Genomic DNA, 13,885 nt, shown 5'->3' on the forward strand with positions numbered 1-13,885 from the left:
CATGTCAATCGATATATATATATATATATAAATGATTATATGATATTATTATATCTCGTGAACTCATTCGTTCATGCTTCGGGCCTCGCCTTGGACGCTCCACGTCACGAGATCGCCAGCGCAGCACCAGCGCCCAATCAGAACCCAGGAGCATCTGCCAGCGAGGCAGCTCCGGCCGCTGACGTCACGATTTTGCCCTTTTTTTCCTTCTCCTCCTTCTTCTTCCCGATGTGTTTTTCTTTTCTTGTTTTGTTTTCCGGCTTCTGTTCACCGTTATTTTCCATGGTGGTGGGGGTGCGTGTGTGCGCTTTCCGCTTCAAAGGCTCGAGCTTTGAAGCTTCTTTTGCCCACGTCTTGAACTCGACGAACCGCGCAGCGCCCCCACAGAGAGCGCGCGAGCGAGAGGGAGTGGATCCTCCTTCCGAGTCAGTGAGGGGTCAAATTCCTTGAGGGTCAAACCGAGAAGTGGGAAACCCAATATCAAGATCAAATTCTCAGGTGCGCTCGAGGACTCTCCCCCCGCCCTTCGATTCGTTCGATCCGTTGCTTGCGATCTGCGCAAACCCTAGATCCTCCCGTTCAAGTAGTGCCGGCTTCTTGAGGAATTTTGGGGAATTTTGAGATCCCCGGATGTTTGCTTGAATGGGGGGGTTGGGTACGATGTGAATTGTATAATGTGGGCCGTGGGTATCTCGTGTTTCTTGAGTTTGTTGACGACTTCTTGATTTTGTGGCTAGTATCTTGAACTGGGTGTTGATCAAAATCCGTTCTTTTTCTCTATATTTGCTGCTCTGCGGCGGAGTTTTTGATTTGGGGTTGTGGGTTTTCAAGAGCTTCGGTCAGATTATTTGCGGTGGGAAATCTTTTGAAGTAGTAGATATGAGTCGATTGCTGCCTATGAATAACCTTCTCTTGATTGTGTAACTGTGTTACAGGCTCAGCTCGTCAAAATTTCCGCAAGAAAACGAGATCCTTGATTCGCATCATATGCTTCTGAAGGGGATTTCGGTTATTTATGGTCAAGAGTCATTGGTTTTAGCTTTGGATTCTGGCGTGTGTTTTCCTAGAGTACTAGTGTAGACTACTTTGAAGTTCTTGAGGAAGTTGTTTGCAATAAAGAGAACTACTTACAATGGCTAACCAACGACAACCTTCACCCGGATACTCCATCACCTTGACTCCATCAAATCCCGGAATGTCAACCCCTCATACCGAGAGAAGTCCAATCCGTCCTCCACTGTTGACACCTGCAGCTCCTAGATTTCCTCCCCCGCAATTACAGCAAGAACACCTCGCTTCTCCTTTAATCAGGAACCCTAATTTGCAATCACCACCAAATGGAGTTCACTCTGGCAGTCCAACCCCTCATATGAGCACACCTCCAGGCCCTCCAGTCTTTACTTCGCCTGTCAGGCCAGCCGCAGTGCCTTTCCGAAGCTCTCCTGCAACCCCACAGCCTGTTGCATTCTCTTCTGGGTCATCGTTACCAGCTTCTTCCCCCCCTCACTTTTCAAATGGATCAGGTGATTTGCAGCACCATGTTTCTGATTCTGCAGAGGACTCGACATCTACTGGGAAAGTACCATATGTATTGTTTTCAGCTCAGAAGGTACCCGTTCTCTTTTCTCTGGCTAAAAGTTGAATTTTTTAGTCATTTATTTGATCTTGCTACAAGCAAATTTTCTGTCATAAAAGACATTGCCACTATTTCTGTTAAATTTTGGGTATATAATTTGTTTGTATCTGATCACATTCATCTACACAGAAGAGAAGATTTGCTCACTCACTGTTTTTCTTCTGTTGGCTATTGGTTTAGGTAATGAAGCAGAAGAGACAAGCTAATGTGCCCAGTTTGGCATTTGGCGCATTGGTTTCTCCCGGACGAGAGGTGTCAGTGGGTCCTCAAATACTACAACGAGACCCACATCGTTGCCAGAACTGTGGGGCTTATGCGAATTTTTATTGCAACATATTGATTGGCTCTGGTCAGTGGCAGTGTGTCATTTGTCGGGAGCTGAATGCAAGTGAAGGAGAGTATATAGCTTCCAGTAAGGAAGAACTTAGGAATTTTCCGGAGCTTTCATCTCCAATGGTTGATTATGTACAAACTGGGAATAGAAGACCCGGTTTTATTCCGGTGTCAGATTCGAGAATGTCTGCACCCATTGTGCTTGTAATAGATGAGTGTCTAGATGAGCCACACCTCCAGCATTTACAAAGTTCATTACATGCCTTTGTGGATTCTCTTCCCCCCACAACAAGAATTGGAATTATACTCTATGGTCGCACTGTCTCAGTCTACGACTTTTCAGAGGAGTCGGTTGCATCAGCTGATGTGCTACCCGGTGACAAATCGCCTAGTCAAGAGTCCCTGAAAGCACTAATATATGGGACAGGGATATACCTATCGCCAATTCATGCTTCACTACCGGTAGCACATACAATGTTTTCGTCATTCAGGCCATACAAGTTGGACGTTCCCGAGGTTTCTAGAGACAGATGCCTCAGTACTGCGCTTGAAGTTGCTCTTGCTCTAGTTCAAGGGCCATCAGCAGAAATGTCTCGGGGAATAGTTAAAAGGTCAGGAGGGAATGGCAGAATCATTGTATGTGCTGGTGGTCCTTGTACCTATGGGCCTGGGTCAATCCCACATTCTTTCACTCATCCTAACTATGCCCACATGGAAAAGACAGCAACAAAATGGATGGAACACCTCGGTCGTGAAGCTCATCGAAATAATACGGTGGTTGACATTCTATGTGCTGGAACATGCCCTGTGAGAATTCCTATCTTGCAGCCTCTAGCAAAAGCTTCCGGTGGTGTCTTGATCCTTCATGACGACTTTGGGGAGGCATTTGGTGTGAATTTGCAGAGAGCAGCTACGAGAGCTGCTGGGTCTCACGGGTTGCTGGAGATTCGTTGTTCAGATGATATTCTCATTACTCAGGTTGTAGGTCCTGGTGAAGAGGCCCATGTAGACACCCATGAAAGCTTTAAAAATGACGCTGCTCTTTCGATCCAAATGTTGAGCGTTGAAGAGACTCAGAGTTTCTCGATCTCCATGGAAACAAAGAACGACATCAAAAGCGATCACGTATTTTTCCAGTTTGCAATACAATATTCGAATGTGTATCAAGCCGATATCTCTAGGGTGATTACAGTTAGGCTACCCACTGTTGATAGTGTTTCGGCATATCTTGAGAGTGTCCAAGATGAAGTGGCAGCAGTTCTTATTGCCAAGCGGACTCTATTGCGGGCCAAAAATCATTCAGACGCAATTGACATGCGAGCAACAATAGATGAAAGAATTAAGGATATTGCTCTGAAATTCGGGTCCCAAATACCAAAGTCAAAGCTTTGTCGGTTTCCAAAGGAGCTTTCCCTATTGCCGGAGCTTCTGTTTCATCTTAAAAGGGGTCCTCTGTTGGGTAGCATAGTTGGCCATGAAGATGAGAGGTCTGTTTTGAGGAACTTGTTTCTAAATGCATCTTTTGATCTTTCACTTCGCATGGTAGCTCCTCGATGTCTTATGCACCGGGAAGGTGGCACTTTTGAAGAACTACCGGCTTATGACCTGGCAATGCAATCTGATACAGCTGTAGTTCTGGACCATGGCACGGATATCTTCATTTGGATGGTCAGCTACTTTAACCTTTCACTTAATTTGTCATGCTTGATGCTGCCATTTTCTGTTGCTTGCTTGTCGGTTATGATGCTGGCTGCTAGTAGGTACTCCTTTAGGTACCTAACTGAATCCTTGTGGGGACATTGTAAATAATTAGCTCTTTCTGAATACTATCAGAGAAACTTCTCTGCTGCTCACTGGATCCTTTTTTCCCTTGTTCGTCTTCGTGGGTGGGATTGTGTCTGTGTCTGCATGTGTCTTTTTCCGGATCCTCATGCCACCAAAAGACGTACTTTATCTGTTTGTTTTGATTGGGTTTATGCCTGCTTACCTGGCCTATTCATTGCTTGAATTTGATGCATAATTAGGAAATTTTTTAGTCTTTGCACCAGAGCATTTGCGAAAGAATTTGCCTGTGACACCTTCATGCACATATAATCTTCTTCACGCAACAGTCAGTCCCGTTATTATGCGGTCTACCTGGATGAATGACAGGAAAATGTAAGGTTAGATCTTAGTGTCTAATCCAGTTAGAGTTGCTGCACATTCCAGAATTTATTGTTGTAGATAAATTCTTTGCATAGGGCATTGCTTTCCGCTCTTGTAGTCTTTCTTTTCTAATTCGCTTGTTAACAACTTTCCCATCAATTGATGAATAGGGTGCTGAGCTTGCTGCTGACGAAGGGAAAAGTGCAGCGACCTTAGCGGCTTGCCGAACATTGGCCGAAGAACTCACAGAATCACGATTTCCAGCCCCTAGAATACTGGCATTTAAGGTTTTTCCTCCTTCGCACTCTTTTGTTTGATTCGTTGTAAGTTATTCACATGATGAAAATGCTTATATTGGTTTTCCTGTTCAACAGGAGGGAAGCTCTCAGGCCCGGTATTTTGTTTCCCGTTTGATTCCGGCACACAAGGATCCTCCTTATGAACAGGTAAGTGGTAAAAATTAGCATCACATCGTCCTATTGATTCTTTCCCTTGGTGTTCTTTTATTCTTGATGCGAAATTTGAAAATTTTGCTTTTTCACTTATCTGTACTTGCAAATGTTGTTTCACATCTTCAAGAGACGCTTGATATACTAAGTCTGAGGATTATGAGTGTGGATTGAACATGAAATTTGGTTTTGGTTTACAGGAAGCAAGATTCCCACAACTACGGAGTTTGACGGCAGAACAGAGGACAAAGCTGAAAAGCAGTTTCCTTCACTTTGATGATCCTAGCTTCTGTGAGTGGATGCGAAGCTTAAGAGTGGTCCCCCCCGAACCCAGCTGATGCGATCCTGCAGAATTTTTGTGGCTAAGTTACTTCCGAACTCAAATGCTCGGGTTCGCACCGTCATATTGCCGAAAGGAGACCATCTTCTGTCTCTTCTTGTTTTTGGCCACTTCTCTTTCGTCTTGTTTATTTTTGGGTTTCCCTGGCAAAGTTTGAGGGGGATGAGAACCCTGTGGGATAGTGGTGGGTATATGGATTGGCAGTACCATTTTATCTCTTACATTTTTTTGCCCTTAACATTTGATTTTTTTTGGTGGTTAAATTGTAGCTGAAGTTGTCTCTCCATTCCAATTCACAGATGACAGTTCTATGAAGCCCGTGAGCAATAAAAAATTGTTCATTTTAGTCCTTTTAACTAATGTCACAGCATATGTTTTTCGGGTTTTCTGATGTCATGTAGGAGATTGAAAAGTTAGAGCTATAAGGTTGGTAAGGCATGATTAGTTAGAAGCAATCGGCTAAAATTGATTGCTTGTATAAAAAAATTTACATTATCGACATTAATATATGTCTAAATATTTTCATAAACTATGAAAATATTTTTTATTTATTTATTTTTGTAAGTGATATGAGCGATCGTTTTTAGGAAAATAATTTTTAAACCCTTCCTTTTGACTGACAAATAGAGCCACAGCATCTACATAATTTGCAGACGTTATCTGTAAGAATAAGATATAAAGGGACAATAAAAACATCTGAAACGAGAGAAAAAGGGACAATAAGAACAATCTGAAACGAGAGAAGTTGAAGGATGCTTCTCTTTTTGCTTAGTCACACACTCGCACTAACCAGTCACTTGTCTTTACAATCCATTTGATTAAAAGAAAATCAGGGGCTCCTTTGTTTTTCAAGGACGTGTTTGCGGTATGACAATAACAACCTATTTTAAGGATGGAAGTAGTAAAAGTAAATTAATATTCCATCCAAGATATTTCTTTTCGTATTGCAAACCTCTTAAGTAAATTTTTCACCGTACCACCAAACACTTTTCTTCTTGGATTATTGAAGAATGAAGGTAAAATGACACAAACAGTCTCTGAATTTTAATCCAATGTACAATTTGATCCCTTAACTTTTAATTTATTTAATATAATCCCTGAACTTTAGCCTAATGTTCAGTTTGATCCCTGAACTTTTAATCTGTTTAATGTGGTATCTGAACTTTTAATACATGTTCAATTTAATCCCTAAACTATTTGAAAATATTCAATATAGTCCTTCCATTAATTCAAGTGCAGGGACTACATTGAATATTTTCATATAGTTCATGGATTAAATTGAACATGTACTAAAAATTCAGGGACTATATTGAACATATTAAAAGTTCGGGGGCCAAATTGAATATTAGGCTAAAGTTTAGGGACTACATTGAATAAATTAAAAATTCAGAGATCAAATTGCATATTAGATTAAAGTTTAGGGATTGTTTGTGTCATTAGAATGAAATAATTGACCCAAAAAAATGACTTCTTCTTTTTATTTTTGGGATTGGCTGGTCAACCCTGTCCTTTCCAAATCTTTGACGATTTCAATAACATAAGCCTCTGATTTAGGGTTTTTGCAAGCACCTATTTTTAACTGCCAACTGCTTCGCTTCCTGGGATCTTACCACCTTCGCTTCGACTGCGAAACGATTGACAGGCCGCCTGTCGGCACACTATCCAGTAAGAACGGTGCTCTTTCTCTCTCTATCTCATCATGAAATTTTTTTCCATGGATTAATGGGTCGATTCCATTTTCTTGCACCTTCAATCCCCTTGCCCAGTTCAGTAGAATTGTGAAATATATGGCCGAGACGGTCGATTTCGGTCGTGAAAAAGCAATTTTTTGGTGTAAATTTCGTGACCCTTTTGCATTTTCCAATGGGAATTGGCTAATGATCAGGTCAGAGATATGGCTGGTGGTGAATCAAAGAGGTCCAATGCAAATGCAGGTGCTGGTCAGCGATCTCGTATATTATTCCGCTGTTGTTCTGTGCTATTGTGTTGTGAAATAATGCTTGCTTGTGAAGATGTGTCGGGTTTGATCTGTGGTACTGACGTGCAGGGGGGAAAAAGAAGGATGTGAAGAAGGAGACTGGGTTAGGTCTCTCCAACAAGAAGGATGAGAACTTTGGGGAGTGGTATTCGGAGGTATGTTTCGACTGCCTTTTTGTCGGCTACGTGATGTCGGTCACTTTGTAGATATCCAGCATTTCTGTGGAGGAGTGGGTTGCGAATTGAAGGAAATAATCTACTTAAAGAATCTTGATTGAGAGATTGAACTCTCATGCAAAATTTTGTGATCTTCTGCATGTGGCCTTTAGGGTAAAAATGGGATCTTTTAATATTATTGGGTTTGTTCCGACCAAAAAAGTAAATAATATTATTGGGTTTGCGGTATGTGAAGTGGAGTGGAGTGTGAGGTGCCCTTTGTAATTCTTGGTATATCACAAAAATGAAAAATCTCTGACAACTTCGATGTATATTGGTAGTGTCCTTAGGAACATTAAATCTCATTTTACCTTGTTGGGGCGACTCAACTGTATGTGGAATGATATATTTGGTTGGACATTTTAATCAGTTATGTTCCTTCACACAATGCAGGTTGTTGTGAGTGGCGAGATGATTGAATACTATGATATATCTGGCTGTTATATCTTGAGGCCTTGGGCAATGGCTATTTGGGAGATCATGCAAGTGAGTATTGAGCATGTTTCCTTGTAACTGAGTCAAAAAGGTTCTTTTATCTCTATTGAATCCTCTAATTCACTCTCTTTTGCCTCTGTTCTTCTCTTTCATTAGTCACAATATCGATGACTATGTTTCCACGTGGTTCAATTTAAGAGCGATTTTCACATCACCACTTTCTTTTGTTCTCACCTATATTTTCTTCTCAATATACGAAGTATTGATTTTTGAGTATCTAGGCAACAATTTCTTTTCTCTTTCTTCTAAATATTCCCGGTGCATTAACCTTGATCCCTTTGGCACGAAGCTATCTTCACTCTGCGAAGAAAATAATTTGATAGTAATGCTCTATTTACAGGGATTTTTTGATGCAGAGATCAAGAAAATGAAAATTAAAAACTGCTATTTCCCTCTTTTTGTCTCTCCTGGTGTTTTACAAAGGGAGAAGGACCACATAGAGGGTTTTGCTCCAGAGGTAACATGCACTTCTCTGTTGTTATATGCTAGAAGAAATGTAGGCATAAATTGATAGCTTGTGGGTTACTTTTCTGGAACATTCGCGATAGTTGTCTGAATAAAAATGACTCTTTCAGGTCGCTTGGGTGACTAAATCAGGGGAATCTGATTTGGAAGTGCCTATTGCAATCCGGCCAACTAGTGAGACTGTCATGTACCCATGCTATTCAAAATGGATAAGAGGACACAGAGACTTGCCTTTGAAACTCAATCAGTGGTGCAATGTTGTGCGATGGGAGTTCAGCCATCCAACTCCATTTATCAGGTATCTATCTTGATAATGTGGCTGTTTTGTTGTCTTTATGATATGTTGATGGATGTTAGTTAATAGGGTGAGATGCTTTATATTTTTCATCACTTAAGCTCTGCAACATTCCAATTTATGAATGTATTTGCTACACTGTACACTGCTGGGGATTCTCACATACTGCTGGTTTTGTCAGCTGGAATGTTTAGTTTACCAAATAGTTTTGAAAGTCTTTCTATGCAAATCATCTGTCCCTTCACAAGTTACGTTTTGACCCCAAGCATAGTAACTATTTGTCCACTACTGAAAAGATGATTTTTGAGTGAACTATAAATCTTTTTTTCTGCAGGAGTCGCGAGTTTCTTTGGCAGGAAGGTCATACTGCTTTTGCAACAAAAGAAGAGGCAGATGCAGAGGTTTGCCTCTCTATATTTGTTGGATTCATAATATATTTTTGGCGTAAAAATTGGTGTAGAAGAGATGTTCTTTGTTTGATTTGGGTTTTTGTGGTTCTATATTATGATGTTTTCTGTGGAAAGGAGCATTTCTTTATTGATAACGTGTGTGCTATATTTGAAGTGAAATTACAGCCAAGAATAAATGAGAAGGCCCTTGAAAACTTGAGTAGATTTCACAAGTAATTGTATGCAATGTCAAATTTGACTTAGACCTATCTATTTGTGACTTATTATTTGCTGATAGTGCATGATTAAGTTTCAGTTTGAAGCACGACCCTGCACAATTGTTGTGATATCGAAATACTTACAAGTAGGCCATTATTTTGTTCAGGTTCTTGATATATTGGAACTCTACAGACGTATATATGAAGAATATTTAGCTGTCCCAGTCATAAAGGGAAAGAAAAGTGAGCTGGAAAAGTTTGCTGGTGGTTATTACACGACGACTGTTGAGGTACCCTGAGAACCAAATGGCAAAAGTTTGTGCCTGTCCTGTTTTCTTCTTTTCTATTGAACAAAGTGACTGTTTGCTCTGTTATAAGTATTATTCTCTCCATCACTTCCTTTTGGTATCATGTGCAGGCATTCATTCCCGACACTGGTCGTGGTATACAAGGAGCAACTTCGCATTGCCTGGGCCAGAATTTCGCCAAAATGTTTGAGATTAATTTTGAGAATGAAAAGGGGGAGAAGGCCTTGGTTTGGCAGAACTCATGGGCCTATACTACAAGAACAGTATAGCTCACAAACTCAATACCCTTTTTTTTTTTATTGTCTGATTAGTAATGGTGCTATCTTACATGGGGGCTAATATACTGTGCGTCCTGTGTTTAGCGAAGACCATCCTTTTTTAGATTATATGATTAACCCGCATAATTGTCGACGTGTTCTTCTTGGTGGCTCTATGACCAAAATGCTGACTTTTTTCTCTCTTTCTAATGGCAGATTGGAGTGATGATCATGGTTCATGGTGATGACAAGGGGTTGGTTCTCCCTCCTAAGGTGTCATCTGTGCAAGTGATTGTTGTTCCTGTTCCATACAAGGATGCCGATACTCAAGGAATATTCGATGCCTGTACTGCCACAGCGAATACCTTTGGTGAGGCTGGGATCCGAGCTGAGGTAGACTTAAGAGATAACTATTCACCTGGTTGGAAGTACTCCCATTGGGAAATGAAAGGAGTACCCCTGAGGATTGAAATTGGTCCAAAGGATTTCGCAAAGAATCAAGTAAGGAGGAATATGTCCTTGCTTTCCATTTTGACAGTGCTTTTTAATATGTTCATTTCTCCTGTTCTTTTCTGATTGTACAGTCAGTAGGGCAGGGTTTATAATTTGCATCTTGTTTGCAGGTACGTGCAGTTCGCCGTGACAATTCTGCAAAAAGTGATATACCACAAGCCAGCTTAGTTGAGCAAGTTAAGAAAATCCTAGCTGACATACAGCAAAGCCTGTTCGATGCTGCAAAACAAAAGCGAGATGCTTGCATTCAGATTGTGAAGACTTGGGATGAATTCATCGATGCACTTGGCAAAAAGAAAATGATTCTAGCCCCTTGGTGTGATGAGGAGGTAGAATTCCCGTCTCCTAGAACCAAAGTTTCCTTTTATTGTGTTCATTGTTTTCTGAAGGAGGTTAAACTTTTATGGCTTTCTAGGAGGTAGAGAAAGATGTGAAAGCACGGACAAAGGGCGAAATGGGGGCCGTCAAGACACTTTGTTCCCCATTCGATCAGCCTGAACTTCCCAAAGGTACTATTGTCGTTTACTTCTTATATTTCGGTTGGATCTGAAGGTATTTATATGATGAATTGCTTATTTCCTACAGAGCTCTACGATATAACTTGCAAAACTCTTCGACAAAAAAAAACTTGCAAAACTCCATGATGTCGTAATAATTGAAATTCTTTCAGTACAATCCATATTATTACTGAGTGTCTAACTCAGTCCTTTGTCACCAAATTCCATTTGTTTACCAAGTTATAAGATCGGCCATGTCATCCATATAATTTTCACGTCTAATTACGCGTGCAGGTACAAAATGCTTTGCTTCGGGAAAGCCAGCAAAAAAATGGTCCTACTGGGGCAGAAGTTACTAGGCCTTGTCGATCACCTAGTTTTGGTATCTCAACTGTGTCTCAGAATTGTTTGTCTTCGCAAGGAAGTAATTTAAGTCTTTCTTCTTCATGTGATAGCCTTATTGGAATGCTCATTTGTTAATCAGAAGTGAAAACATTTGTACTCATTTTTCCATGTTGATAATGTCTTTGGAAAGTGGCCTTAATATACTTCAACATCTTAAACGAATTACTCTAGTGTATACTTTCAAGCATTGAGAGATGCGGTTGTGTTTTCTTTTTTCTTCATGTCTGCTAATGAACATTCTGTTGTAATTCTAAGTGACTATTTTGTTATTAGCTACGCGTTGCACTGATTCACGACTATTTGCCATGGTATTACTTGTTGATTTATAAGTACTTGTATGTTGTGAGATCTTGTATCGAACAATTGGAAAGCGTGTGAAGTTACAACGCTATACTTTGAGAAGCGGTTTCTCGAGCGATCATAAGTCGACCCCCCAAGCGAGCGTTGACTTGACTATAGAGGAGCCTTGAATGTCTGCTTAGCTACTCCGTACTCCCCATTTTATGTATGAACATTGAGACTTATACTAATCGATTATTTAATCTAGTAAGATGTGTACAGTGATAAGTAAATGAAAGTTGACAATATTTTGAGGAGAAATTCAAAACATCATCCTCAAATTTTGTTCTCATATAAATTTCCATCATCACTCTTCAAAGCCTAGAGTTTGCACCTTGTGTTTCCTTTGCATCTGTTATCAGTGGAAGGTGGCTGACTCCCGTTGTTATAGTTATGAAATTTATTGAAATGTCATTTTTATTCCCAGAATGCCCCTATATCGTATTAACCAAAGCAGGAAAAAAGATCAGTTATCAAAGACTTAAGAGGCAATTTTCCCAAGCATGCCCCATGATGGGGATGCACAAAAGTCGAAGCCTCCTGAACTTATGCAAGAATTTGAGAGCGAGAGGTCAAAGGCCAATGGATTGAGAGAGTTTTCTGCAATAAGAAAACTAATGCAATCATCCTATGTGAAATTGTCATTGCAATTATATTTTGGGATAAGTGTACCGAAAATCCTAAAACTTATCATGAAAGTGCAATTTAATCCTAAAACTTTTGAAAACTGCAATTTACTCATAAAATTTGTCATGAAATTGCAATTGAATATTAAAACTTACAAAAGGTGTAATCAAGTCATTAACCTTGTGAAGTTCAAATCCTTCTATTAACTCAGTCCATCTTTTTTTTTTTGTAGGTCATGACTCCATCCAACTTGATAAATGAAAAATGCTAACAAGTTTTAAAACTTGATTACACTAAGAACTTGATTGTACTTTTTGCAAGTTTTAAGATTCAATTGCAGTTTTGTGATAAATTTTAGAACTAAATTGCAGTTTTTGAAAGTTTTAGGATTCAATTGCACTTTAATGATGAGTTTTAGGATTTTTAGTGCACTTATTCCTTATTTTTTTCTTGTTACTTTAAATAGCTATTAAATTGGGCAATATAAACTGTAGTTTATGAAATGCGGGGATGTAAATCTATATATATGGATGTAAAAGGTGGAGAACTGGAGATGGTTTATGAAATTTTCCCATAAATTTGACATTGAAATGTTTGTATGTACTGACAAAACAATTTCATGGGGGTAAGGTTTATTATCAAGAGTTATTAAGATATTTTCTATTAGACTATTCGGGTTGTATTTCATAAAAATATTGTAATGCTAACAATTTATGGATTTTGACTTTCTTCTCTCTTTTTTTCACCCAAAGTGTAATAGTTAAGGGCGCGCATGATAACCATTTTATTTCTGGCCAGATCTATTTTTCTGTTCCTAGAAATAGGTTTGAAACAGAAATCCGTTTGGTAATGTAATTTCGTTTTTCTATTTTTGAAACAAGTTTTTAGTCCAGAAATAGATTTAGAATTGAAATGAGAAGTAAAATTTTTCTATTTTTCTATTTCTAGAACAAAAAGAGAAATAAAAATTCTTCTTATCACTTACCCTCGCCTCCCGCCCACCGCCTCTCGCCACCGGTCGCCGCCACCCCCTGCCACCCATCAATGAAGGATAAAGAGCATAAGAGGGAGACATTTAAGAATGCCTATCAAACGAATTTCCATTCTAGGAAGAAAAATTTTGTATCGTTATCAAATGCATATCTATGTTCAAAAACTCGTCCAAAGAATAGAAATAGAAAATTCTATTTCTGGCCATAAATCTATTTGAAGAAAAGAATGGTTATCATTTGGGCCATAAGGTGGAAAAAAGAAAATGTGAAGTTCCCACTTTCATTGATTTTTAGAACTCATGGTGAAAGGTTGTGAAGAGGCCGAAGAATGGGAAAAATTGTCTAAAAAGTTCTAAACCGATTGTACTTTTGCAAATTCAGTCATAAACCTTTCAACTTTGCCAATTGAGTCCTAAACCTTTTTATTTCTTGCCAATTGAGTCCTAAACCTTTTCATTTCTTGCCAATTGAGTCCATCCTATCAATTTTGGCTGAAAATCGCTGACGTGGACGCTGGACGGTCACGTGGCGCTAACGTGAACATTTTAAAATAATATTTTAATAGTTAATGAATTTTTTTTATGTTTTTTCTCTTTTTTTTTTTTTTTTTCCTTTTCTCTCTTTTTTTTTTTTTCTGTATTATGAAGTTAGGGGCCGGCGAGGGTGACTGGCCGACCCTTGCCGGCTCTAGGCAAGCGAGGCTTGATGGTCCCGCTGGCCCCAAGCGAGGCACTTGGCGGCCTCGCTTTGGCCCTACTCCCTCGCCTAGGGCTGGCGAGGGCCGCCAATCCCTCGCCTGGCCAAATCTGGCTAGGGTGTCGCGACCCTCGCCAAATCTGGGCGAGAGCTCGTGCACCCTTGCTTTGGCCGGCAAGGACGTTGCAGCCCTCGCCCAGAGTTAGTGAGGGCTACGACGCCCTCGCCCAGAGCTGGCTAGGGTCAGCTAGCCCTCGCCCAGAGCTGGCGAGGGTGGCCACGAGAGTCAGCCA

The 13,885-nt window shown here is 40.1% G+C and overlaps 2 protein-coding genes across 4 annotated transcripts; both read left to right on the plus strand.

The window, feature by feature from the left end:
* The first annotated feature begins 240 nt into the window (after positions 1-240).
* Positions 241-5,259, plus strand: LOC115689532 (protein transport protein SEC23 A). The gene is made up of 6 exons (XM_030615597.2): positions 241-498; positions 936-1,609; positions 1,817-3,637; positions 4,285-4,401; positions 4,489-4,560; positions 4,764-5,259. The coding sequence occupies exons 2-6, from the start codon at positions 1,133-1,135 to the stop codon at positions 4,899-4,901; spliced, it is 2,625 nt and encodes an 874-aa protein (XP_030471457.1). The 5' UTR covers positions 241-498; positions 936-1,132; the 3' UTR covers positions 4,902-5,259.
* A 1,161-nt stretch (positions 5,260-6,420) lies between these two features.
* LOC115689564 (proline--tRNA ligase, cytoplasmic) lies at positions 6,421-11,207 on the plus strand. 3 transcript variants are annotated; one of them, XM_056307080.1, is made up of 13 exons: positions 6,421-6,568; positions 6,789-6,837; positions 6,951-7,036; positions 7,490-7,582; positions 7,932-8,048; positions 8,167-8,354; positions 8,686-8,752; positions 9,126-9,248; positions 9,377-9,529; positions 9,740-10,024; positions 10,147-10,365; positions 10,452-10,545; positions 10,828-11,207. In XM_056307080.1, exons 2-13 carry the CDS (start codon positions 6,798-6,800, stop codon positions 10,890-10,892), a joined length of 1,530 nt encoding a protein of 509 aa, XP_056163055.1. In that variant the 5' UTR covers positions 6,421-6,568; positions 6,789-6,797; the 3' UTR covers positions 10,893-11,207. The 3 variants fall into 3 exon arrangements, with proteins under 3 accessions (XP_056163055.1, XP_056163054.1, XP_056163056.1); XM_056307079.1 differs by having other exon boundaries at positions 6,422-6,577; XM_056307081.1 differs by lacking the exons at positions 6,421-6,568; positions 6,789-6,837; positions 6,951-7,036 and having other exon boundaries at positions 7,504-7,582; positions 7,948-8,048.
* Positions 11,208-13,885: the final 2,678 nt, after the last annotated feature.

The sequence above is a fragment of the Syzygium oleosum genome, unplaced genomic scaffold (genome assembly GCF_021117445.2).
Source record: "Syzygium oleosum isolate NSW1041296 unplaced genomic scaffold, Sole_v2.1 Sole_v2.49, whole genome shotgun sequence".
Taxonomy (NCBI): domain Eukaryota; kingdom Viridiplantae; phylum Streptophyta; class Magnoliopsida; order Myrtales; family Myrtaceae; genus Syzygium; species Syzygium oleosum.